Raw genomic sequence first — 27350 nt, 5'->3', positions numbered from 1 at the left:
TAACACCAGATGAAGACTGTCCACTTCTTTCTTACACTACCTACTCTCTATAGGAAAGTGCATTCTCAAAAGCTGTAGCTATTGTTTAAATTATAAAATGGTTTAGTTATAAAATGACTGTGGGTAAGAGCTGGAAAAAGCTTACAACTCATAAAGCATGGCTGGTGCATGCTGACAACATTATATATGAAACAAACTAAATTCGAAAACTTTTCTCCAGCTATCGTAAAGCCTATAGAGCTGCCATTTTTATTTTTGCTTTCAAAAGTTTTCGGCATAGGCAGGAGACATAATGTCAACGATATGAGGAGAAAGGAACACAATCTGGCACTGATACTAGAGGTATATATATTCTTTTATTCGTCTTTTTTATCTGGAGATCTGTAACTGTGACATTTATAGGTACACTTTTTTATTCTTTGCTTCCCATTCTGCAATACACCCTCTCTGTGTACAGTCACGCCATGCTGTCTATTATCATCTATATATCAGTGTTTCTTAACCTGGGGGTTGGGACCCCTGGAGGGGTTGTGAGGGGGTGTCAGAGGGGTCGCCAAAGACCAGCAGAAAACACAGTATTTTCTGTTGGTCATGGGATTTCTGTGTGGAGGTTTGGCCCAATTCTGTCACTGGTGGGGTTCAGAATTCTCTTTGATTGTAGGTGAACTATAAATCCCAGTAACTACAACTCACAAGTGTCAATGTCTATCTTCCCCAAACTCCACCAGTGTCCACATATGGGCATATTAAATATCCATGCCAAGTTTGGTCCAGATCCATCATTGTTTGAATCCACAGTGCTCTACCTGGATGTAGGTGAACTACAACTCCCAAACTCAAGGTCCCACCAAACCCATCTAGTATTTTCTGTTGGTCATGGGAGTTCTGTGTGCCAAGTTTGGTTCAATTCCATCATTGGTGGAGTTCAGAATGCTCTTTGAACTATAAATCCCAGTAACTACAACTCCCAAATGACAAAATCAATTCCCCCCCCAAACCCCACCAGTATTCAAACTTGGGTGTATTAAGTATTTGTGCCAAATTTGGTCCAGTGAATGAAAATACATCAGATATTTACATTACAATTGCTATCAGTAACAAAATGACAGTTATGAAGTAGCAATGAAAATCATTTTATGGTTGGGATCACCTTTAACTCTATTAAAGGGTCGTGGCAATAGGAAGGCTGAGAACCACTGATCTATATCCATTTTAGCAGTGGTATTAGCCCACAAGGTAGTAAGCAAGGCCTTAAGGGGACTGAATATGAGCACGGATTATTCAGCAGTGGCAAATAGGAAGCATATTCTGGATAACAGGTTTTGATATTTGCTTTTATTGATTTTGTGATGTCTTATACTGTTAATGTTTTTTATCTATTATGTTTTATGTATACTGATTTGTTGGAAATCGCCTTGAGTCACCAATTGGCTGAGAAAGGTGGTATACAAATACAGTAAATAAATAAATAAATAAATATTCCCTTTACTGATACCTGACCTGATCCAGCAATGGCGGAATGGTAAGTATATAAACGGAATGAGGATGAAAGCCTCGTTGCATAAGGGAAAACATTTTCTAAATTTTCCTACTTTAATGTACCTCCATGTGTGTTATACAAACCAAACCTATACCCAGAGCTTTAGGTTTCCTTAAGTATCAAAAAAATATATATAATATTTTGCAGCTTGCATAAATAATGCAAATTATGCATATTTGTACTTATTTTGGAGAATTTATTCAACGTTCCTCTTCAATAAGAACAATGATAACCATCCAATTTACCTATGGAATATTTATTGAGGCATCATGCTGGTTTTGCAATTTTACCAAGAGTTATCCATCGCTAGGCTACTGCCAATTTGTTCAGAGGGCAACTGGTTGTTCATACCTGCTCTAGACAGTCACCATCTTTTCAGGGTCAGATACGTCTTCATCACTTAAGCACTTTGTTCCCACTCTTCATACAACTTTCACAACTCTTTCGCATCAGAAAGTTTGTTTATTAAGGGTGAATGTGGAAGATAAATGTAGTTCCTCCCTAATCTTATTCTCAAAGGGAGTAATGCATCTTTTCAGCAATTTCCTTCCCACTGTGAAACTGTTTTCCAAACTATTCACATTTCAGGACTTAGTCTGCCAAAACAGTGCAGCAAACAACACTTTCTCCATCAGGGAGAAATATATTTTCTCCGTATAAAGGAAGTATTATTATATTATTATTATTTCTGCAAGGAAAATATTACTTCTGCAGAAAAATATTGCTTTCTGCGTAGAAAATATAGCTCCTGTGTGAAAGAAAATATAAATTTTGCACAGAAAATTTTCTGAATTAGAAATATTCTCATCACTCTAGATTTTCTGACACTTAAGAGTTTCCTGACACTTGAGAAGCATGTTTTTAGATAATTTGGGATGTTTTCGCATATTCTTTCCACTCTTTGTGCAGAAGAATCAAGGCTACAACATCTGACCAATAACACCATGTTACAAAATTTGGAAAAAAAACCTGTTCCTGGTTTGAAAGTATTATTCTCTGTTGAATTTTGCGGGACTTACTTCAAAAATAATTGTTATACTTCAGAAACTTCTCTTTTCCTTCAGTATAGGCACCTTGTTTGTAATTTTCCTTAATGAAAATATGCAATTTTCAACCTTTCAATACCTGAAAGTTTTTATAGAAGTAAAAGGGTTAATGTAAGTCTTAGTTCTAGAGGGTTGAGTAATCTGTAAGAAAGAGTTCATGGTTGAAAGCAATTAAGGGTGGAGGTATGCAAGAGATAGGCTGCAGCTGGGTGTTTCTGGATATAATGAGCTAGCCTTGGGACTGATCTTCAGGAGAAAAGTATTTGTCTTATTTTGGTGGTAGATGCTGCTGGTTTTTCCTCGGGTTTGTGGATTTTCGGTATCCTGACCTGTCTCCTGTGCTCTTGGAACCCTGGAACCTTGAATCTCTGGACTGACTTTTGACTACGGTATAGACCCTTGATCCCTGGACTTTGCTCATTGAACTCTTGGCATTTGACCACTGGACTGGACCTTTTGACTACGGTGTTATCTTGAACCTGTCAGTTTTGTTTAATATTCTGTGATGGAGTGCTATCTTTATGTTTTATGTTTTGGACTATTAAAACAGCCAGAAAGTAAGTGCTGTTTTAATTAAATTGTTTAACACAAACTGGGAGTTTGGTTCATCTCTGCCTAAATATTGACAGAGCCCTAGCAACATGACAGATGCAGATCCTCCTGGAAGGTCCACACATTCCTGGGTATTTTTTCAACACAGAGTAAACTTGGATATCCAGGTTTACTCTGTGTTAACCCAGATTAATCTGAGATGTCATTTGGACACCTCAGGGTAATCCAATTAAAAATATGGATTCGGCGCCTGTGTAGATGGACCCTGAATCTCCATCTGACATGTCTGAAGTCACAGATTGAGCATATTCTGATAAAACATTATGAATTTTTCCCTGAAGGGAAGGATCACTGAATTCCATGAGGTTCTGAATTTAGGATAGTAGCACATATATCTCAGGGCACTCCTTATTTGGTTGAGAAAAAAACACAAATATAAATTCTTCAAAGAGAGATATATATGCTCCAAGTATACACTTTCAAATTTTAAAAATATCAAAAGATCGGAGGGTGTTTTCTTGCCCCAGAATTGCTGCCTTATAAGCCATTGTTTGAAGTCAGCCTGTTAACAGATTTGGAGTAACTATAGTTTTTACAGTCTGCAAGATGCAAAAGGCATTTCTGTAGATGTGGGAGTACAATAGAAGCCATATGGAGAGGGACAACTAACTGGATTTCCTTGGAAAGTAAATGGGCAAAGCAATAACAGGAGCAGCAGGAGCAATAACAACAGGATCACCATCATAATCAGTATCAGTTTGACTGGTAAAATGCTTTGTGGAAGCACTTGAAAACTGTTATTTCAAAAGTTGTATTAAAAATAGCAAACAGTCAATGAAATAATTGCAAGGAAGGAATGGGCTATGTTCGTAGCCTAGAGCACCAGCATTTTTTTAAAAAAATGCCAAGACTTGAAATGCAATCATCTGAAATTGGGAAGCAAGGAGGCAGGGGCTGTGAATCACAAAGGACATTTCATATACTGCCTCTTGTGAAGCTCATTTGACATACCTTGGAATATAGCAAGCCTGGAGGCTTACAGATTATCACTAAAAGAAGCCACTGAAACAGCTGCTTTTCAGTTGCTTTCTCAAGGAGTTAAAGGGACAGGCTGCAAACTTTAAAGAGATATTTATCTATCCCCAGCGGGAGAGAGAAGCAAAACAAGGTCAACTGTAATAAGCTATCTGAACTGCTTTCCAGGAAGGAGCACGAAAGTCTGTAATGGAAAGAGACAACTAAATATAACGTAAGTCCTATGTGGACAAGGGACATGCTGTTATATGGAATATTTTAGATATGCTAAGTCAACACTGGCAATATATGCAAAGTATCTGTGCACAGACCAGACTGGTCTTCTCTCCAAGTAAAGAAATAATGGACAAAACATTAAAAAAACATATTTTTGGAAGAAGCACATTAATCGATGCCAGCAAAAACACATAAAAAGTGTTTTCTGGCACTTTAAAGGCAAAGGCGACACAAGCTTTTATGAACCATCGTTCACTCTATCAGATGCGTAATTTGCTAATGTATATACGTGCATCGCTGCAGGTACATAGGTGGAGAAACTGTAAACAGTGAGGTCGGAGAGAAAGTACGGAATGTGAGCTGGATTCAGACTTAGTCATGCCTAGAGAACAAGCAAAACATGTGGGGGAAGAAGCAATTAATAATGTACAGAATTCCAACATAATATAATGACTTCTCAAAGCTTTGCTTTCTGTCTCTCTAATTATTCACAGGAGCAAGAAGCCAAGGCATCTGTTGATTCTCCCAATGCTCTATTTTGTCAAACATTGTTTTTGTGAAGAGTTGGAGCAATCTGGGGCTTTTTCATGCTTCATAATTATCGTGATTCCACCTAAACAGTGGAATAGAGCTGCAAACTCTGTGGGTGAAAACACTCACAATCCCTCCTTAAATACCACAATTCCACAGGATTTTTTTTTGTCGTGTCAGGAGCGACCTGAGAAACTGCAAGTCGCTTCTGGTGTGAGAGAATTGGCCGTCTGCAAGGATGTTGCCCAGGGGACGCCCGGATGATTTGATGTTTTATCATCCTTGTGGGAGGCTTCTCTCATGTCCCCGCATGAGGAGCTGGAGCTGAAAGAGGGAGCTCATCCGCCTCTCCTCGGATTCGAACCTGCGACTTGTCAGTCTTCAGTCCTGCCGGCACAGGGGTTTAACCCACTGCGCCACCGGGGGCTCCTATTCCACAGGATGGAAGCAAGGAAGTTAAAGTGGAGTCATACCACTGTAATTGTGCAGTGTAAAATAGTTCAGGGCCTTTAAGGTAAAGGTAAAGGTTTTCCCCTGACATTTAGTCGTGTCCAACTCTGGGGTGTGGTGCTCATCTCCATTTCTAAGCCGAAGAGCCGGCGTTGTCCGTAGACACCTTGTGCTGGCACGGCAGTTCCAGGAAATTTGAATTTCTTTTTCTTGCACTGCTAGTGTGTATGAATTTATTTAAGCCACACATTTTGCAATCAGGTAGCTTCCCCAGGTTGCAGTCATAGGGCCAGCAACCTGGCAATCATCATTAGAGTTTTTAGACCCGCCCCCTTTCCCAGGTTTTTGGAGGCAAAGGAGAAACTTTGTTCAGTCTCACTGTTTGAAGCCTAACTGCAGGATGTGTGGGTTTCTCTATTCCACCTGCACAAAGGCTTCACTACTCACAGCTCTGCTGGGGGGAATAAAGGGATAGTCCCACAGCTTTTGCTGGGGGAATACAGCCAGCCTTTGCTGGGGCAACAGGACAGTTCCTGCAGCCTTCATGGAGTAAAACTAAAGGACATCTTTCGGCTTGGCAGATCTACAGCAACCATTGTCTGGTAAGGGACCACTCGAGCTATCCATAAAGCAGCTTGGAGCCGGGAGTAGGGGCCTCATGCCAGCAAGGTAAAGATAGATTGCCCAGGGAGGGGTCAGAAGACTTCCCTAAGGAAGAAAGGAACCGTTTACTACCAGTTGCCTGCCCTTGAAAGCAGATTGAGGAAGCTACCGGTTTTCCAAGGTTATAAAGCATTTAATTCATTTGTTTGAAGATTTAAGCCCAAATAAAGAACTTTGTTGAACTTATTTTGAGCCTCAATAGAACTTTGTGTTGGGAAATCTAAGGGGCACTTCAGCTGAGGCACCCCGGCGTCCCATTAGGCATACAGAAGGCACGTCCTGTAAACAGACATTATTTCAGGCCCAGCGTGCGACAGCACACACCTCCAAGGCCATGTGGTCAGCATGACTGCATGGAGCGCCGTTACCTTCCCGCTGGAGCGGTACCTATTGATCTACTCACATTTGCATGTTTTCGAACTGCTAGGTTGGCAGAAGCTGGGGCTGACAGCGGAAGCTCACGCCGCTCCCCGGATTCGAACCTGTGACCTGGTCAACAAGCTCATCAGCTCAGCATTTTAACCCACTGCGCCACCGCGGGCTTTAAGTTGCTCATAAACCATTTGATTACTTGCAGGCAGACTGAAAGGACACACAGGTCACTCAGTGATGTCTTTCACACTATGTATTTGTACACAGTGTCCTTTCTTTGGGCAATGTGACCATCAATGTACTGGAAATATTTTGGAGGCCTTCAATTTGGGGGAAATACGTTGCAAAGGACTCAGCAAAGTGAGTGTGTCATTGAAGGTTAAAATTATATAAAAAGCTGATGTACCCAATCCAATCTGTGAAAAAAAGTCGCCGTAAGAAATTAATACAGGAAAATTAACAATTAGTACACAGGAAACCTTTTATTTTCCCACCAATGGAAATTAATTAAACCATCATTAATGTAGGGGCTCAGCCTGTGATTGTCTCTGCCTCAGGCTTCTGAGGAGAATGATCATGAGTCTGCAGAGGTTCCAATGTGTGAGTTAAATGATCAGGTTCCTGCTGACTCTCAGGAGTTTGTGTATAGAGATAATAGTCAAGAGAGTACAGTTAGCCAGAGTGAACCTGAGGATTCTGGGATAGCTCGTTCGCAAGGCAAAGATGCTTTGATGCTAACAGAAAAAAAGGCCGAGGAAAAGGTTGAACAGCCATGGCCAAATAGTGATAGTGAAAGGAATGTACTAATTGACAAGCTGAGGGAGGACCAGACACTCTTTGATAGGAAAAATCAAATCAATCAACATCACCACCAGGAAAAGGGTAGAAGACGTTCCAAAAGGTTAAGAGAAAAAAGGGGTCAGGGAGAGGTTTCCCAAAGGAAACGGAATGCTTTTGCTATGGCTTCCTGAATAAATATAGGTCCTGTGAATCTACACCCTTCAGTGAGTTCAACGTTTGGTTTTCATGTATAACCATGCCTTTTGTTTGATGCCTGGTATCCATGCTTTCTAGTTCATGCTAAGATTCCTGTTTGCTTCTCCCTGGGATTCATGTTCATGTTGAGATTCATGTATGCGGTTTGTCCTGGTTTCAAGCTCCTGCATTGGGACTTTGGTCTTTTGCAACCTTTTGGAACTGAAAGACTCCAACTTCTGTTGACTTGTTTATTGGATTTTTGCAACCCTTCTGATTCCTGACTTATAATTGACGATCTTATTTTACCTTGCTCAACTGAATGTTTTGTGGACATTTCTTTATTACTTGTTTGAATGTTTTTTTACCTTTTTTGGCTATTGCTTTATTAATCCTCAATAAACTGCTTTGATATAAAGAACATTGGTATATTTACGGGTTCAAAGGTGCCAACCCCAGCCTTGGTGTGCAACAATTAAACTAATAAATTAACATTATAGAAATTTCAAACTGCAACACAGAATTGCTCAATCAGTACCTAGACAGCAGTGAGGGGCAATGAGAGTGAACATATTAGAAGCAGAAGTCAAAGCTGTTAAGCGAAAAGGTTCAGTATTGCTTTTACACAGAGGAAAAAAAGGAGAGAACTCACATACATACATGAATTGCTTTGACGATAGTGAGCCCCTGGGTATCGCCTGCCCATAGCGCCAGTCAGCACATTATCCCCTGTCGTCAGCTGTTTTCAAAAGGACTCGGCAGAATTGTTTTAACTGGAGGAAGAGAAGCAAGCCGCAGAAGAAAAAAGAAAAACAGAATGCAAAGATTTAGTACAATGCCCATATTGTTTTCATTAAAATGCTAATGAGTCTCTCCATGGTTTTAGATGATGGGTTTATAAATTATTCATATTCACGCCAGCCGCAGAGACGAACTGTTGGGCTATTGATACTGAGCAAATTTACTGCTTCTACTTGTCTTCCACTGATAAGCATACATCATTTCAAGGTAAACTGGCTCACCTGAGCTTCACAACATCAGGACCGATTGTTTCTCTAAACAATGACCAAATCACTAGACTGCACCTCATTTTCTTCACCTAACATTTTGTGCTTTCCCAAAACTTTAAAAAAGGCTATGGGTGTACTCAGAAGTTTCTCGTAGACAACAACAACAAAAAAAAGGTGGGGTTTTTTTTTTTGGTTGTGTCAGGAGCGACTTGAGAAACTGCAAGTCGCTTCTGGTGTGAGAGAATTGGCCATAAAATATCTAGGGGACGCCTAGATATTTTACCACCCTTGTGGGAGGCTTCTCACATGTCCCCGCATGGAGAGCTGGAGCTGATAGAGGGAGCTCATCCGCACTCTCCCCGGATTCGAACCTGCAGTCCTGCTGGAACAGGACTGTTGAAACACTTCATCAATGAAATAGCCAAAAACCCTGCAAGATCTTCCCTAATTTGGAAAGTATTGGCAAAAAATTACATTGCTTTCTAGGAAAAGATGTTGGATTTACAAAAAATCCATTTTTCACTCAACTGTACGAAAGTGTGAAAAGTCATCAAAGGTGAGCAAAAAGTCTTTGCTTTTGTCCTGCAGGAAGAAAAAGTTTGAAACTCTTCACAAGAAACCCCTATGATAAATTTGCCTTTGTGTTGCTGTAAGTTATATACAACTTGAAGGCATGCAACAATTCTCTGACTTACAACTAGGTAAACTGGGAATCATATTACCTGTCCAAATGTATTCTCCCCTATGAACCATGAAGACAAATAAGATCTTCTGGTGGGGCCCTGCTCTCAGTCCCGACACTTTCGCAATCGCATCTGGCGGGAACGAGAGACAGGGCCTTTTCTGTAGTGGCCCCTTGGCTATGGAACTCTCTCCCAATTGAGATCAGATCTGCCCCCCCCCCCACCCTGGTGAAATCCTGGCTATGGATGGAAGCATTCCCAGAGTAATGGTTGAAACCGGCTACACAACAAAGTTTTCGACCACACATACGGACTGAGTTGGACATGATTTTATCTTGGCGATTTGGCTTATTTGTAATTTTAATCGATATGTATTTTAACTCGTTATTATATGATGTTTTTAGATTGTACTATTAGCACTGAATCTTTGCTGTAAGCCGGTCTGAGTCCCTCTACGGAGGTTGAGGATATAAAAGTTTTAAATAATAATAATAATAATAATAATAATATGTCTGGATTATACAAGAAAATGATAATACCCCAATTGGTGCAGCAATCTTTTTTCCATTCAGTGTCATGCTAACACTACATTGTGCTCTCTCCTTACCAGTAAAGAGCATACTCACTATGCTATTTTCAAAGCATGGAAGCGAGTTGTTGGATATATAAAATTTAGAAGGAAGCAAAGCCGACTAAATTTAGATGGGGGTTAAATAAGTATGTCAATAAATCAGTGATCCTCTGGATCATGGGCACCTATTTTTACATTTTCTTTTTATGTCCCAAAGTACAGGTGCAAAAAAATAGTTACTAGGTTTGCTTTATGGGGGTTTTGTTGTTGTTGTTGTTTATTCATTCAGTTGCTTCCGACTCTTTGTGACCTCATGGACCAGCCCACACCAGAGCTCCCTGTCGGCCGTCACCACCCCCAGCTCCTTCAAGGTCAATCCAGTCACTTGAAGGATCCCATCCATCCATCTTGTCCTTGGTCGGCCCCTCTTCCTTTTTCCTTCCATTTTCCCCAGGATCGTTGTCTTCTCTAAGCTTTCCTGTTTCCTCATTGTGTGGCCAAAGTACTTCAACTTTGTTTCTAATATCCTTCCCTCCAATGAGCAGTTGGGCTTTATTTCCTGGTTGGATCTTCTTGCGGTCCAAGGCACTCTCAGAACTTTCCTCCACAGTTCAACGGAATCGATCTTCCTTCGCTCAGCCTTCCCTATGGTCCAGCTCTCACATCCATAGGTTATGGGGTTTTACACAGAAATATATCAACACTTCTTTAGACAAGAGGAAAAGCAGACATGCTATAAACCAAGTCTTCTACTAAAGTTCTTAATACAATAAACAGGATCTTGTTCAGTCCAAAGTAGACAGCGTCAAGGTCTCTGGAGAATTTGATGCAGCAAAATTGCTACACCCTGTCAACCTGTTGACTGGTATCGCTATGCTTGGCACACTTCCTCTGTCTTGTTAAAAAAGAAGAGAGAGCAAAGGCCAGCATGAACACCCATCTTCTCTTCTTACAGTCGCGGCCTCTCCTGCTTTTCAGCTCTAGTCACTGGAATAGTCAGCCACACATATATTTGATAGGGAGATCTTAAAACATTTCTCTTCAAGGACAACTGTGGGTCAAATCAGCAAGCAAAACATGCCTAGTTCCAAGTCTTAATAGCTGTCCTAAAACAGGATCTTCCACACACTGAATTCTCTATACAATATCTCACATGATCCAATAAGAAAGCTCACAAAGTCCAACCTCCTCCCACACACCTACAGCAGAACAAAAGGCGTTTTTCATGGAACAACATCGTATCACGACACTACCACATTTTCAGCATTTCTTCCACCCTCCTTCAAAGCGGGGGAAAAGAGTAAAAATTAAGTTGGAAGAAAGATATAATTCTTACATTAGCCTCAAACTAGAGTAGATCAACTGAAAATAATGACACTTGCATTAGTATTGACTGTTACAGTAAGTTGTAAAAGGATCAACATCAAGTGTGTGTGTTAAAGAAATCCTTATACTGTTAATCGTTGTGTGCAGCTGCTAATCTAGGTCAGCTAGTAAGTTTGAGCCACACCTGGTGGGGTATAACTGTATGTGTTTTAGAATACGCTTTGGCTTTTGCTCTGAGGATCTTATGCTCACAGCATTTTACTCAACCATTTGTGCTGCTCATTTGAAGGAAGATGAATATGCCATGCTCTTTGCTTTCTGTAACTCTTACAAGGACTATGTAAATTTGTTGCACTGTTTATTTTGTATGCAACACTGCAAGTTTATGTTTGGACTCTGCTGAGTAAAGTTTTCTGTTTTTTCCTCTTGCCTTTGTGCCAAGTTATTGTGTCTTTTGCATTGGACCAGACTAAATTCCGTTTAAGCGTAATATTGGCTATGAAATTTCATTCATTCCAGTGAGACTAAATTAAATTAGATTTGACCTAAGGGCTGAGAAGGGCGGTATACAAATATAGTAAATAAATAAATAAATAAATATGTAACTAGGAAGCATGGTGTAAAGAGGGTTAAGAGATCAGGGTCTCTTATTGCTCCTGCGTGACAGGAATATGCGAGGGTGCGCGAGATCTGAGAGGCAGAGAAGGAGGTACAGTAATAGGAAAATTACCATATTGAAATCAAATCTGATGCTTTTAAATTTTTATTTGGTGTGCGTTGGAAGAGGGGTAGTCTTATACGGTGAGTATATCCCAAGCTCTATATTTTAACTGGTAAAGTTGGGGGTCGTCTTATACGCCTAGTTGTCTTATATGCCGGGAAATACGGTATATCTGAAACACAACTAAGAATAGAATAGAGAACAATAGAAAGGCCATCTTAACAAGTTTGTAAGAATCATATGGAAAGAAACGGTATTGTCAAATGGTAGCCATACGCTTGGGTAGTGGAAGCAACAGTTTAGAATGTGTGTTCGTCTAAGTATTTGTACTCAGATCTAAAATCAAGTAGAGCTTTATTAATTCATTCAATCAATTCAAACACTTCTTAAATAGGAAACTAGAGAGAGCTTTTATGACCTTTTTATGTTCCTTTGATTAGCTCGGACAACAACTAAATTGGAAAAATAAATTATACACTCAGTTGCTAATAAAATATTTACAATTAGCTTCTGAATAGAGTGCCAAGAAATACCTCTGATTATATATTGGATCAGAAATCAGATAATTCTAGTACTTTGTGTAGCTTTAAAAAAGTTCACAGTAAGCCAAATACAGCACAGAATGTGAAGGATATCTATGTTTTTTCTGATGTACTATATAGTGAACTAGCCGCCCCCGGTCACGCGTTGCTGTGGGCCAGTCGGTATATATGTGTTTTGTGTGTATATATATGTGTGCGTGTGTGTATATATGTGGTTTTGCATGTATATGTGTGTTGATGTATATATTTGGTTTTGCGCATGCATTGGAATGTATTTTCTGTTTCTTGGCTTTTTAAGTTTCTTCTGCTGTGTTTTTCAGTGTTTTTATGAGTGATAGTCACTCGTTGGCCTGATAGGCATCTTGTGTCCAAATTTGGTATCAATTCATCCAGTAGTTTTTGAGTTATGTTAATCCCACAAACGAACATTACATTTTTATTTATATAGATTTAACAAAAGATACAGTAAAATGTACTTTACTTCTATACAAGAAACTGAGATAAACACTGACTAGAAAAACCAACAGGGGATTGTTACTAATATTGCAAAAGCTAAAAATGCCTTTACGTATCTGTCAGTCACACTGACAGAAGAAACATGTTTTTTGAAGAAAAAAATCCAGACATGCCCTGAATATTATTACGGTAACTTTACAGCATTTCAGGGAACAATCTTAGAACACAGACATTTTATCATTATCAGTTGCCAGCTGTGGTAGGCTGAGATGTCTGGAATGTCGCTTAAGGACCTGTCTGGACATTACCCCACAATTTCTCTAAGGGAAAAAAATCAAGAATACACTCATACCATCTTCCTTCTCACCTTGAAGGAAAAATACAAACAACTGGAGTATCTGGTGTCTATTGTGCAGAGCCTTTCTGGAACCTGGGAGCAACTCCAGGTCTCACACTGTAATGAAAAAATAATCTCTCTCTATACCAAATCCAACGACTGTTTCCACACACCAGGACAAACATGACTTTTTAAGCATGTATAGGCAAGAGGGGAGTCCCAACGACTCAGTAATTCTCTGGGCTTTTTATATCACTGCATCTATCTTGCGAATATGAGAGCTGGATCATAGGGAAGGCTGAGTGAAGGAAGAGAGATGCTTTTGAACTGTGGTGTTGGAGGAAAGTTCTGAGAGAGCCTTGGACCACGAGAAGATCCAACCAGTCCATACTTTAGGAAATAAACCCTGACTGCTCATTGGAGTGAAGGATATTAAAGGCCAATGTGAAGTATTTTGGCCACATAATGAGAAGACAAAAATTGGAGACAAAAGGAAATACCTAAAAAAGAGGACTGGTTGAAGAAAGTTCTGGAGTTAATTAATATGGACAAGCTCACATACTGGATTACCCCAAATCAAGGAATTCCAAAAAAGCAAACGAACTGGGACTTGGTTAAGAATTACCTTAAACAATTAAAGATAGACATAATAATATAACCAAACAAATACTCACAAGAAGACTAGAAGACACAGGGATGTTTGGATTAATACCATTTTGAACTGCCTTGAGAGGCTAATTAATATGACCTTACAACCACTGAAGAATAGAAGGAAGTCAAACCATATGTGTGTTTATGTTCTCTTTTTTTCCTTTTCCCATAACTTTTCTATCTAAAAAATTGTTCTCACTCTTTCGATGTTTTTTCTAAATTTTTCTTATTTCCAATCTTTTCTGTCTAATAATTGTTCTCACTCTTTCGATGTCATATCTCTATTTATCTATGAAATAACCCAATAAAAAGTTTAAATTGGTGAGAAGACAGGAAAGCTTAGAGAAGACAATTGGAAAAAGGAAGGAAAAAGGAAGGAAAAATGGAAGGAAAATGGAAGAGGGGCCGACCAAGGGAAAGATGGATGGATGGTATCCTTGAAGTGACTGGCTTGACCTTGAAGGAGCTGGGGGTGGTGACAGCCATCAGGGAGCTCTGCCGTGGGCTGGTCCAAGAGTCGGAAGCGAATGAACAAATCAACAAATCAACAAAATCCTTCAAAACACTTGTCTGTCTCTTTGAAACATAAATCTTAATGTATATACACCATATATGTAGGCTGCACTTGTCCAGAAGCACCACACAATGTCCAGAGGGTCCACACAATGTACGTATATCTATATTCTCCTGGAAACTGGGTCAACTTCCTGTTTGCATCCACACAAGTAAAACAGAGCATTTTTTCTGTTAAAATATACCTTTTGAAGTACAGTATATTCTGGCGTATAAGACTACTTTTTAAACCAAGAAAATCTTCTCAAAAGTCAGGGGTCGTCTTATATGCGGGTGTAGTCTTATGTATGGGAGTCGTCTTAACTCTATATTTTAACTGGAAAAGTTGGGGGTCGTCTTATACGCCCAGTCGTCTTATATGCCGGAATATACGGTACTCGTCTACCTTTGCAATGTGATTACTCCAGCATGTGTGCTGCTTGGTTTCTAATATTCCTGCTGTGTAGTGTTTTGTAAAGACTGCATGCCAATTTTACAATAATTAAATACTTAACACGACTTACTACTGTTCCATCAATTACTGCAAATGAAGGCAAAATCTTCCTTTCATCAGGGCGCCTACATCAGAACAGCACCAAATCATACAGCAGTTGAGGAATCACATGAATGAACACCATCTTCACATAAAAACAAAGAAGCTCTGCTTGCCAAAAACAGAGAGTAAAATCTTATCTTATTTTCTCCTTTGCTTGATTTTTTGTTTTGTTCAGTTTAGAAAAGAAAGAGGCACTTGGGATGATGTTCAAAACATACAGAGAGAAGTTCAGAAAAAAACGAGTCTATGCTTTAGAGATAGTTTACATGAAAAACAATGGATTGTTTTTAAATTGATGATGTGCCCCAATACTTGATTGTTTTAATGTATAACCTTAAATTAAATCTTGTACTCAGGACAAGATGAGACTGTGAGGACAGAATATAGAGAAACAGACTGGTTGCCAACTGGCAAGGGATCAGGCAAAGCTGTATTTTATCACTTTTGTTTAATATGTATGCATTCTATGATTCTATGATTCTATATTATATGTAACGGTGGATTAGACTACAAGGAAGGAGGTATGAGCATTAGAAGAAAAATTAAGATATACAAGTGACACTATACTACTAGCAGAAATTAGTAAAGACCTGGAACAACTCCTGAAGAAAGCCAAGGAAGAAAATACAGACAAGTTATAGCTGAATATTAAGAAATCAAAAAGAATGACCCCGGCTTATTAACTTTACATTAAAATGGATGATGAAGACACCAAAATAGTGGAAGATTTTCCATATCTTGACTTAGACAAGAATCAAAATGGGAACTGCAGTCCAAACTAGGACTTGGAAAGGCAGTTACAAAAGAACTAGACAAGATCCTCTGAACACATATTTCTATGAATCTGCTAGGAGGAAATTGCCATTAATTGGACTCAACATGAAGGCACATAGTAACAGACAACAGAACATCTACATTTTGTACTTTGCTCAAGGAGCTCAAGTCCCCCACTTATTTATTTATTTATTTACTAGCCATCCCCTGCCACACGTTGCTGTGGCCCAGTCTGTGTATATGTGTTGTGTGTGTGTGTGTGTGTGTGTATATTCGTGTATATGTGTGTTTCTGTATGCATTATAATGTATTTTGGTTTTTTTTTTTTAAGTCTCTTTTGCTGTGTTTTTCAGTATTTTTATGAGTGATGGCCATTTGTTGGACTGATAGGTGTCTTGTGTCCAAATTTGGTGTCAATTTGTCCAGTCGTTTTTGAGTTATGTTAATCCCACAAATGAACATTACATTTTTATTTATATAGATTTATTTCCAACTTTTTTACCCCATCTTTCTCAACCCCAAAGGGAGACCCAGGGCAGCTTACAATGGCAGCAATTCGATGCCGACAACATATAAAATACAATATAACAACATTATGCAAGAGATGAAACATTGAATTAAAATACATTAAACTTTATTATTATTCGTTGTATCGCCAAATCCAGATCTGATTTAGTGATCGACAATTCGGTCCAAAGCCTGTCCTATGCCAAAATTCAAAAATTGTTAACACTGCCAAGCCTACAATCCAAATGCCTGGTCCCAAAACCATATTTTCAATCTAAAAGAGAAGAGAGGTGAAACCGACCTAATTTAGCTAGAGAGGGCATTTCACAGGTGGGGGACCACCACCGAGAAGGCCCTACAACAGCTTTATTCCTACAACAGCTCTCTGTGGTACACTAAGCTGAGAAGATTGTAATATTCCCAAACTCAGTTTATTCCCTAGCTGATATATGATTTAAACTAGAAGCTTCTGCTCTGAAAGTGAGTCATGTGTGGCCTTCCAGATGTTATAGGACGGGTTATCCTGTCATGCCTGACATTGGTTGCACTTGCTAAGGTTGACAGGAGTTACATGACAGCAAATTTGGAAGGCTGTACATTCTCCTGAATTGCCCCCATTCAGGGCCATCACTCTTCCTACTGCACCACACTGAATTCTTACAAGGCTTTTAGCACCAGTGATTCTGTGAGGCTTCAAGCACTTGAACAGAATATCTGAATTATTCTCATATCAATGTCCTCCTCTTTTGCAGTTTTACGCTTTTAGACAGGAATGATTCAAAGCACTGAAAAGTATATTGAAGAGGTCCCGTTTTCTTGTAATCAGAACAGAGGAAGAAAATCCTAGAATCATAAATGCAAATTGTGTGCAAACCCTGATGCAATGATCCTGCATCTTGCATCAGTGTTTTCTCATGTAAATCCGAATGCAGCAGCAGCAATTCAAGCAGCCAATTCCTTTCAAGACAGATGCTGCAGTAGCTGGAAGGGAGCCACCATCTCACTGCAGCAGGAAACTTCCAAAGGCCGGATGGAGGCATTTGTAAGAGGTGCCTGGCAGCTGCCAGAATCACTTGTCTTTTCTCTCCTCCCAGAGTTTGAAAAATATAGAGTTTCTTAAAACAGAAAACAACTGCCAGATACAGCACCTTCGTACCTTGATCTCAGAAGAGGAGGAAAGTTCCCCACCTTCCCTCTCTGCTTATGTTTGGGTCATTTTAAACTATACATTTGAAGGCAAGTGGCAGTCAACTAACCCCTTATTCACCCGACTTCACATCATTGGACTTCCATCTCTTTCCAACAATGAAGTTATTTTTGAACTGTAGGTGTTTTTTTAGATGATGAGGCTCTGAAAGTCACAATGTGGCTTTTGGAGCAACCTGTCAACTTCTACAAGCGAGGTGTTTACTAGGCATGGATAGAGCCGCGTCGGATTACTCGTTACTCGTAATAATTTCATTAAAGTTACATTTTTGAAGTATTTCAAAGCATTTTAAAAACCTGGAAATCCCTTTGCCCTTCCGAAGCTTTCTCCACCATTTTTGTTACCACTCAAGAAGTGAGTCAGAAATGATTCAGCGTATTTTCAGCCCTCTAGCCTGCTGGGAGTCTCCTTGCCTCCCCTCCAAGCCAATCAGGGGAGACGTTTTGGGGGGCGGAGGGGTTTCGGGCACTGGTCGCCATTGCTGTATATAAAGGGGAGCACGTGGCTCAGAGGCTCATTTGGAGCCGGGAAGGTAAGGGGGAAGGGAGAAGGGGGAAAGGGGAAAGGGGAAAGGGAAGGGAGGTTGGAAGAAGAGCATGGCACACAAACAAACAAGCAGAAAGGAAGAAGGGCTGGGAGAAGGGCTGTTGCCAGCCGTTCTTGGCTGCCCACCTGTTTCTTTTTTTTTCTTTGTTTGCTTGCTGTGAGTTGTCTAAGAAGACACTAGAAATCTCATAGTTTTGTTCCTGCCTATACCTCCCTAACTGGTGAAATGTGCTCAGAAGGCTCCAAAAGCTCTCAGGGATGTTTGTTTTTTTTCTTTGTTTGCTGCGAGTTGCCTAAATAAAAACTAGAAATCCCATACTTTCATGCCTATACTTCCCTAACTTTTGAAATCAGGGAGAAAGAATCCCTTGAAGTTTGCCCAGTACCATTTGCTGTTTTTCATGTATTGAGCAATCGCATCTGCCATTAACGAAGCAATTCGAACATTTTGAAAAGTTCTGATTTTTCTTTGGAAAAATTCGGAATTCAATTCCAAATCGAACCACCAGTGCCCCCTATTTTTTTAGTCAACCAAGCCTACTGTTTACAGTTGCTTAAAAAGATGGCAGAAGTGTGCATCCCTAAGTGACACTTACGTAGAGAAGGACTCATATGCCAAGTATCATTGCTCTCAGTCCACAGAAGTGGGTCAGGGGAAATATTTAACACACGCCCCTCATAGCAGTCAATTAACCATTTGTAAGCTGCTGATGAGAAGGGTATAAATACTCTAAAGAAAAACGGTCTAAAATTTTGGAAATTTTATATTTTGAAAAACCACTGCATCTAGAGCAGTAAGCAGCAGTGGAGGATGTGAGACCAAATTTTCCTTCCCTGGACCATTTGGGGGCTCATGGACTGCAAAAATACCCAAAACAAAATAGCCCCTTCCACACAGCTTAATAAAATCCCACATTTACTGTTATGAACTGGAATATATGGAATATATGGACTCAGATGATCCAGTTCAAAGGAGATATTGTGGGGTTTTCAGCCTTGATATTCTGGGTTATATGGCTGTGTGGAAGGGCCCTCAAAAACAGCTTGCAATCCTAGGACTACACTTTGCTGAACCTTGATTTAAAGACTGGAATAATGAGAAGATGGAGAATGAAAGTAGATAAGCTCTTCCAAATCCTGGTTAGCAGAAATCATATTTTGTCATCACATCTGAACTGAAGCAACAGCTAATCTAAGAACCTGGGCTTTCTCAGAGCAAAAAACAAAAAAAACCTAAACTACACATTCCCTCCTTGAGTCCTGGTTTATCATCAGCATACACACATGATTTGAGCATCGCCATCCTGGCTTGTTAAACAGCATCTTTTAATTGTAAACATAGCTATTTAGAGCAATACTGTGCATCTGCACCACAATGGCAATTTTAAAAAAATGTAAAATAATGTATTAAATACTTACTATCCCAGTCTTTGGTGAAGGCTTTGGTTGAAGGCCCCGTTTTAAAGCTCTTGATAGAAGCAACAATAACACAAATGGATCAAGATGATATCCTGTCGTAATTAATCCGGAAGCACTGTTTAAAAACAAAAGGGAAAAGAAGGCAAAAAAGTTTCAGGTTGTCATTCTGACTTCATGATTTCACTATTCTTTAATTCCTTCATTTCGTCTTTGCCTTGAAAGATTCCACGATCTTGTTCTTCCTCATCTATTTGTGCTTAGAACTCAACACAGTCGATGGGAATGTGCCACAATGCAGGCAGTGTGATGACTCTATCACAAACCATTATGGGCACTTGAAAAGCCACCCTTAAATACAATTTCAAAGCAAACAGCAATATCAAACATCTAAGGATGTAAAACGACTCTGCTAGATGGGAGTCAGCCTAACTTCCTAAGCACTGAGATCCAGAATTGCAGTTGCCACGTTGACAAAGAGACCGAGCCAAACCTTTGACCTCTACCTAAGTCAAATCCTAGTAACAGTTCCTTTTCATTTTTGGACACAACATTGTGCTTCCCGGTTTCCTCAATGGTAAGCAAGTATTCATAATTCCATTCTGCGGGCCTAGAAATGAATAATGCAAAAATACATGCCTTCTGTGGAAGTTTGGATACTATGGAAACAACTAGCCTGAACCCCATATATGCCATGCTCCCCATAGCAGAATTGGTTAGTCAACTGTGGGTTAGTTTGGTGAAATAAAGCAGAGATTTTACATGCCTGGTCTTTTCCAAGATAGCAACACATTAATACATAACTTTGTACATTTAAATGGCTTTCCCCTTTAAGGGCTTTAGGTTTAGCACAGCTTATAAAACATCAGCAACTATAAGATCTGTCAACTGAAAGGTTGCAAGTTCAAAGTCCCAGGTCAGCATGAACGGCCGACTGTCAGCCCTGTTCACTGTTTACCTATGCATTTCGAAAACAGCTTTAGTTGTAATTAGAGAAATTGAGTAAAGGTAAAGGATTTCCCCTTACATTGTCCAGTCGTGTCTGACTCTGGGGTGTGGTGCTCATCTCCATTTCTAAGCCGAAGAGCCAATGTTGTCCGTAGACACCTCCAAGGTCATGTAGCCAGCATGACTGCATGGAGTGCCGTTAGAGAAATTAGGTACTGTTAAAAACTGGGGAGGTGTTTTACAACGCCATAAAGAAAAAGAAGATCAGAAAATGCTAAAATGAGGAAGTCCTGACGGCTCTTCGTCATAGAGGATGGAGTGACAGCACCCCCTGTGCACTTGAGCCCAACCGGCCATGGCATCGAAACAACACCTCCTTCTGTGCTGTCTGTCTGTGTACTGTCTATACAAACAGCATTGAATGCTTGCCATGTATGTGTACTTGTGATCCGCCCTGAGTCTGCTTCAGGGTGAGAAAGGTGGAATATAAATGAAGTGTTGTTGTTGTTGTTGTTGTTATATTGTATTCCCCTTACCACTGCCTCACCCTATAGAACAGTGGTTCTCAACCTGTGGGTCCCCAGGTGTTTTGGCCTGCAACTCCCAGAAATCCCGGCCAGTTTACCAGCTGTATGATTTCTGGGAGTTGAAGCCCAAAACATTTGGGACCCACAGGTTGAGAACCACTACTACAGAAGAAATGGGAACAATGCAGTTCTTCAGATGTTGGTGGATGAGATTCCCAGCCTTCTTCACTATTGTCTATGCTAGCTAGAGCTGCTGAGACCTGAAATCTAACATCTGGAGGGCTGCATCCTCCATCATCTAGTAATAAATCACTCATATTGCAAACTTAAGCAGCCCCAGCCCCAAAACTTTTAGCACAGTCACGAAGAATGTGTGGCATACACATAGACCAACATCTCTCCTCATTCACCATGCTGACTAGAGACAATAAAACTTGCAGTCCAAGACTATCCAGAGAGCTGCATGTTCCATAGTGTGTATATGTTTGTCTATCTATCTATCTATCTATCTATCTATCTATTAGGCTTGGGTAACCATGGAAAAATTTGGTTCTAAACTCGTTTTGTTTTTAGGGGGCCCTTGTGTTTCGGTTTTTTTAATAATTCCGAAATTTCCCTCTAAAAAAATTCTAAATTTACGAAATTTCGTAAAATTACGAATCGATTCGTTAATGGTGGACGAGATTGAGCAATATGCTAAAAAAAACCTCCAAATGGGACAGGAGGAACTTCTGAAGCTTCCCTCTCCCTCTGTTGTTGACTGTTGGTGTGATAAAACAAACAACAACTATAAAACTTGCACCAGACATGCGAAAATAATTACGAAATAATTACGAAATAATTACGAAATAAATTGAAAAAATTGTTTCGAATCTTTATTACTCCTCACACAATTCCTGCATGGCTCAATATTGGATCGTAAGCTAATTTAAATATGAATTAATAACGAATTACGAAATTAATGAACGAAACCGCCCAAGCCTACTATCTATCTGTCTATCTATCTATCTATCTATCTATCTATCTATCTTGTTGTGCATGGCGTGTTTCAGTCAGGTCCAATGCAGAAGGCACAATAACATTGCACATAGGCAAGAGGAAAAAGAACAGAAAAACATTTATCAGCAGAGTTCGCATAAACTTGCAATGTTGCAAACAAAAACAAACAGTGCAACAAACTTACATAGACCTTGTAAGCAATACAGAATAAGGCTTCTTCATTCAAATGAGAGAGCAGTAGAAATGGTTGAGCAAAATGCCTGAGCAAAGACTCCTCAGAGCAAAGCTAAACTGTATTCTAAAACCCATACAGTTATACCCCACCGGGTGTGATTCAAACTTACTAGTTGACCTACATTAGCAGCTGCACACAATAATCAACAGTATAAGGTTTTCTTTAACACACACACACATACTAGATCCTGTTACAACTTACTGTAACATATCTATCTATCTATACACAAACACACACATGTTGCAATATTTCATGTCTCTATAATACTGATAAAGACAAGGTTAAATGTTTATTCCATGCATCCACAGTATGGTCAAGGGAATATATATAGTGACTGGTTCTCTTCGGTTTCCATGCCATGTAGCCTCCATATGTCTGCCAGTGTGTAATTTACACCATCCAATGCAGTTGGATATGATCAAAAATATGCAAATGGGAATTCAAAGTCAAGTGAGGTCAGATTCCTAAAATAATACAGGATAATATAGGCTTAGCTCAATTAAAAATAAAAGGTGCGCTCAAGCTCAAGCCTGTTGGAAAATTGGAGAGAATCTGAAGGCTGAACAATCCTTTGCTAGAGGCAGGCTTAGCAACACTTAACACCTCGGCAAGATGAAACCAAATCCAGTTTATACTCCTTTAAATCACCTGGATTAGTCTCTTGTTGGCTGCTTATACGACAACAGACTGAAAGTGGCTTACCACATTTTGACAAATTAGCTACATATTAGAGAGGTAGCTATTAAAATACATAGTACATTCCTGGATAGTGAAGGTTTAAGCTTGAGTCACTCCTGTGCTGGGAAATCAGTTTTGCTCAACTGTTTCAAGCCAAATACAACAAACTGTTGTGCAGTGGTTCTCAACCTGTGGGTCCCCAGATGTTTTGGGCTTCAACTCCCAGAAATCGTAACAGCTGGTAAACTGGCTGGGATTTCTGGGAGTTGTAGGCCAAAACACCTGGGGATCCACAGATTGAGAACCATTTCACAAGGATTTCCAGGTTCACCCAATTCTGTCTGCAAAATCCAAGTTCCTTATATTAATTAAAAACCAGATGATAGTGTGATAGCTGGGTCTGGAAGCTCTGAGTGTTACGGAGATGCCGCAAAGATAGCTGTGAATACGGGAAGAGAGGGGAGGAGTGAGAGCGGGGAAAGCGAAGGAAGGATAGAAAGGAGGGGACACTTAGGGTAAGGGTTAGGGCAAGGTTTAGGGTTTGGGTTAGGCTTACGGTTAGGGTAAGAGTTAGGGATTATGGTTAGGGTACGGTTTAGAGTTAGGGTAAGGTTTAGGGTTTGGGTTAGGGTTAGTGTAAGGCAGGGGTCCTCAAACTTTTTAAGAAGAGGGCCATGTCACAGTCCCTCACAGTCCCTCAAACTGTTGGAGGGCCGGATTATAATTTGAAAAAAAACATGAATGAATTCCTATGCACACTGCACATATCTTATTCGTAGTGCAAAAACACTTTAAAACAATACAATAATTAAAATGAAGAATAATTTTAACAAATATAAACTTACTAGCTGTGCCCTGCCACGCGTTGCTGTGGCCTATAGTAAAACTTATCAAAGTTGAGGTAGATATCTGGACTATTATGAAAGAGAGGTCCCTACCTATTCCTTCCCCCTTTTCCTCCCCCTTTCTCTACTTTCTTCCTTCTCTACCTCTTTCTTTCTTTCCTTCTTTCACTACTTGGTTTCATCCTTCTCTCTTTCCTTCATTCCCTCCCCCTTTCTTCCTTTGCCTTTCTTCCCTCCCTGTTTGCTTCCTTCTTTCACTTTTTATTTCCTTTTATTTCACCACCATCATAACAATAACAATAATGCAATGCATTGCCTCTGGGACCTGACACCTCTCCCATTCCCCCTAAAAGGGTCTCATAGGAACAATAGCATAATAATAATAATAGAACTAACAACCTTTACCCGCCACGTGTTGCTGTGGCCAATCTTCCCTCTTTCTCTCCTTCTTTCCCTCCCTCCCTCCCTCCCTCCCTCCTTCCTTCCTTCCTTCCTTCCTTCCCATCTTTCCTTCTTCTCTTTTTTCTCTATCTCTTTCCTTCCTTCCCCCTTTTTCTTTCTCTTCTGCTGTCTCTCTTTTCTTTCCTTCCATCTTTCCTTTTCTTTCCTTTTCTTCTTCCTCTAACTTTCCTTCCTTCCCCCTTTTTCTTTACCTCCCTTTCTCTTTCTTCCTTCTTTCCTTCCTTCCTGTCTTTCCTAGATTTTGACAGGGCGGGAAGGGGCGGGGTGGGGTTTGGAGGTGGCCTGAAGTAAAAGGAGGTAAGATTGGGGCAGGGGAGTGATGGAGCGTGGGGTTGCGTGTGTGTGTGCGGTGGCGGGGGGAGTGATGGAGCCTGGGGTTGCGTGTGTGTGTGCGGCGGCGGGGGGAGTGGGGTTGCGTGTGTGTGCGGCGGTGGGGGGAGTGATGGAGCGTGGGGTTGCGTGTGTGTGTGCGGCGGCGGGGGGAGTGATGGAGCGTGGGGTTGCGTGTGTGTGTGCGGCAGGGTGTGTGTGTGTGCGGGAAGCGGCGCGGCGGGGCTTGGAGTGGGCATGGTTTCCACAGAGGGAATGTTGGCCGGAAGGCCATGTGCGCGCGCGATGGAACTTGCGGCTGGGCGCCAATGCACATGCTCAGTTGTTTTGCCGTTTTGTGAGTGTGTTGTGTTGTTTTTCATTTTGAGTAGATATGTTTGTACCTTGTGGGTTGTGTTATGGGCATGGGGATTTTAGTTAAGTTTCGTTGGGGGATTTTTGAGTTTTGTTGTTTTGCCGTTTTGTGAGTGTGTTGTTGTGTTGTTTTTCATTTTGAGTAGATATGTTTGTACCTTGTGGGTTGTGTTATGGGCACGGGGATTTTAGTTAAGTTTCGTTGGGGGATTTTTGAGTTTTGTTGTTTTGCCGTTTTGTGAGTGTGTTGTTGTGTTGTTTTTCATTTTGAGTAGGTATGTTTGTACCTTGTGGGTTGTGTTATGGGCACGGGGATTTTGGTTAAGTTTCGTTGGGGGATTTTTGAGTTTTGTTGTTTTGCCGTTTTGTGAGTGTGTTGTTGTGTTGTTTTTCATTTTGAGTAGATATGTTTGTACCTTGTGGGTTGTGTTATGGGCACGGGGATTTTAGTTAAGTTTCGTTGGGGGATTTTTGAGTTTTGTTGTTTTGCCGTTTTGTGAGTGTGTTGTTGTGTTGTTTTTCATTTTGAGTAGATATGTTTGTACCTTGTGGGTTGTATTATGGGCATGGGAATTTTGGTTAAGTTTCGTTGGGGGGTTTTTGAGTTTTGTTTCCTCGTTGGATGCCCCTAACAAATTTATATATATAGATTAGTATTTCAGTGGGAAGTGTGGGCCTGCTTTTGGCTGATGAGATAGGATTGTTGTTGTTGTTGTTGTTGTTTTGTTGTTGTGTGCTTTCAAGTAATTTCAGACTTAGGTTGATCCTGAGCGAGGGCCGGGTAAATGACCTTGGAGGGCCATATCCAGCCCTCAGGCCATAGTTTGAGGACCCCTGGTGTAAGGGTTAGGGTAAGGGTTTGGTTAAGAGGTTAGGCTTGGGTTTATTATTTATTATTATTTACTATACTTGTATATCGCCTTTCTCAGCCTATCGGCGACTCAAGGCGGTTTACAACAAGCCAATACACATAATAGTGTGTACTGACTTAGTTTACGGTATGGTTTATTGTTAGGGTATGGGTTAGGGTAAGTAAAGGTTAGGGTTTCACCATTAAAGAACTCTTACATTCCTTCTATATTATCTGTCTCCGGCCTGGCTTACATTACTTAAGTCTCTCTTGCGCAAACAGTGCTCCTGAAGGAGCGATGCGGCATCTCCGTAACACTCGGAGTTTCCGGACCCAGCTCTCATACTACTATCAAAACCCAGCTATAGATTGATCTTGTAGTTTGGAAGAACAAATATAATCATTATCAACCATATGGCAGGTGTTTCATTCTCCGCTGTTGCCACACAAACAGTTTCTTGAACAGCTACAGCAACCTTCTTACTCCTTTGCCTATGAAGTAGATAATTGCTGTTCTTATGGGATTCACATTTAAATGTGAGAATTAGAGGAAATCCCATTGCACATCAAAGTCCTTTGAAGTTTATTTATTTTATTTTTTTATTTATTTGGTATGCTTGTATACCGCTAATATCTCAGCCTGTGCGGCGACTCATTGTATTACCAACACGGTCCGAATGTTTCTTCTCAGGATTTCTTTTGCCTGCTCCTTCCAGAACACGCAACCTAAATCTCACCCGTGTTTCATCCTGCAGCAAAGGTAGCACATCTGGCGGAGGAGTAAACACCACAGATCTTGAAAGATACTTTAGTTTTTTTTTTAAAAAATGGTAATGACTATATTGCCCCTGAGCTTAAGAAGCAAGGAGAAAGAACACCCACCTAGATATCCCATCATAAGAAGCAAGAGGCAGAAAGACGAAGTCCATTCTCCACTTTTCCACCCATAGGTCAAAATGGGATCTCTGCTGTGACCTCCCTTCTCAATGGCTGCTTCCAGGACTTCTCAACTCCCTTTTTGTTTCATATTTTAAATTCCACAAACATTTTATTGTATTTTAAATACAGCTTTTGTATGTTTTTACATGCATGCATTACTACATATACTACTTTTTTATTTTGCAAGCTTCCTTGAGTGGAAAAGGGTTTACAACTCAATATGATGTGATGCAATACGTTACTTTGCAAGTTCTGTACAGCAACAAGATTTGTTTTGTCTTGTACTGATTTCAGCTCTAGATTACTAAATATGGTTTTCTGTGTGCGAGCAGATGGCAACTACTGGATGGCATATGTTGTGTATCAGAAACTAGAGCTGATGTGGTCTATCCAATGCAATATTCTGAATCAGCATCCCAAATAACCAAACCAAATCTAAAGTTGGCCAAACACTGATTCTTTTGGTTCCTGGTAAAAAAAAAAAGGTTGGGAACCACTGCAGTATGAGGTAGGTCAGGCTGAGAGAATGTGGCTGACACATAGTCATCCAGTGATTGTCATGCCTCAACCTTCTCTAGAAGTTTTTAAGGAGAGGATGGATGGCCATCTGTCAGGAGTGCTTTGATTGTATATTCCTGCATGGCAGGGGGTTAGACTTGATGATCCTTGTGGCCAGCAGTATAATTCTATGATTCTATAGCAGAGCTTTCCAAATTGTGTCATAGCACGTTAGTGTGTTACCTCCAGTATGGAAGTATGTTATATAAATATAATGAGAAACCTGTTGGAGCTCAGCCTGTGATTGTGTTTAAGGATCAGGATACTTTGGATGTGGGGAATGATGAAAATGAGGTTCATGAGGGTAATGGTCTTTCCAATGATATTGATGCAGAGAATGACCAGGAGACCCCTGTTCAAAGTGTATTTTCTCATGATAATGTTCCTGAT

At 40.3% G+C, this 27350-nt stretch overlaps 1 protein-coding gene across 5 annotated transcripts in view; it reads right to left on the bottom strand.

The window, feature by feature from the left end:
* Window positions 1-27350, bottom strand: part of APBB2 (amyloid beta precursor protein binding family B member 2) — a 253851-nt gene that overhangs the window by 133125 nt on the left and 93376 nt on the right. For 2 of the 5 annotated variants that reach the window (XM_060778438.2, XM_060778440.2), the window contains exons 2-3: window positions 19239-19353; window positions 8041-8153 (exon numbers count right to left, since the gene is read on the bottom strand). In XM_060778438.2, the coding sequence (XP_060634421.2) occupies window positions 8041-8086 (46 nt within the window). In that variant the 5' untranslated portion in view covers window positions 8087-8153; window positions 19239-19353. Of the gene's footprint in view, window positions 1-8032; window positions 8154-19238; window positions 19354-27350 lie in introns of those variants that run through there. The other 3 variants (XM_067468794.1, XM_060778439.2, XM_067468795.1) reach the window with 3 other exon arrangements.

This window comes from Anolis sagrei, chromosome 5 (genome assembly GCF_037176765.1).
Source record: "Anolis sagrei isolate rAnoSag1 chromosome 5, rAnoSag1.mat, whole genome shotgun sequence".
Taxonomy (NCBI): Eukaryota; Metazoa; Chordata; class Lepidosauria; order Squamata; family Dactyloidae; genus Anolis; species Anolis sagrei.
This window is presented reverse-complemented; position numbering and strand designations above follow the sequence as displayed.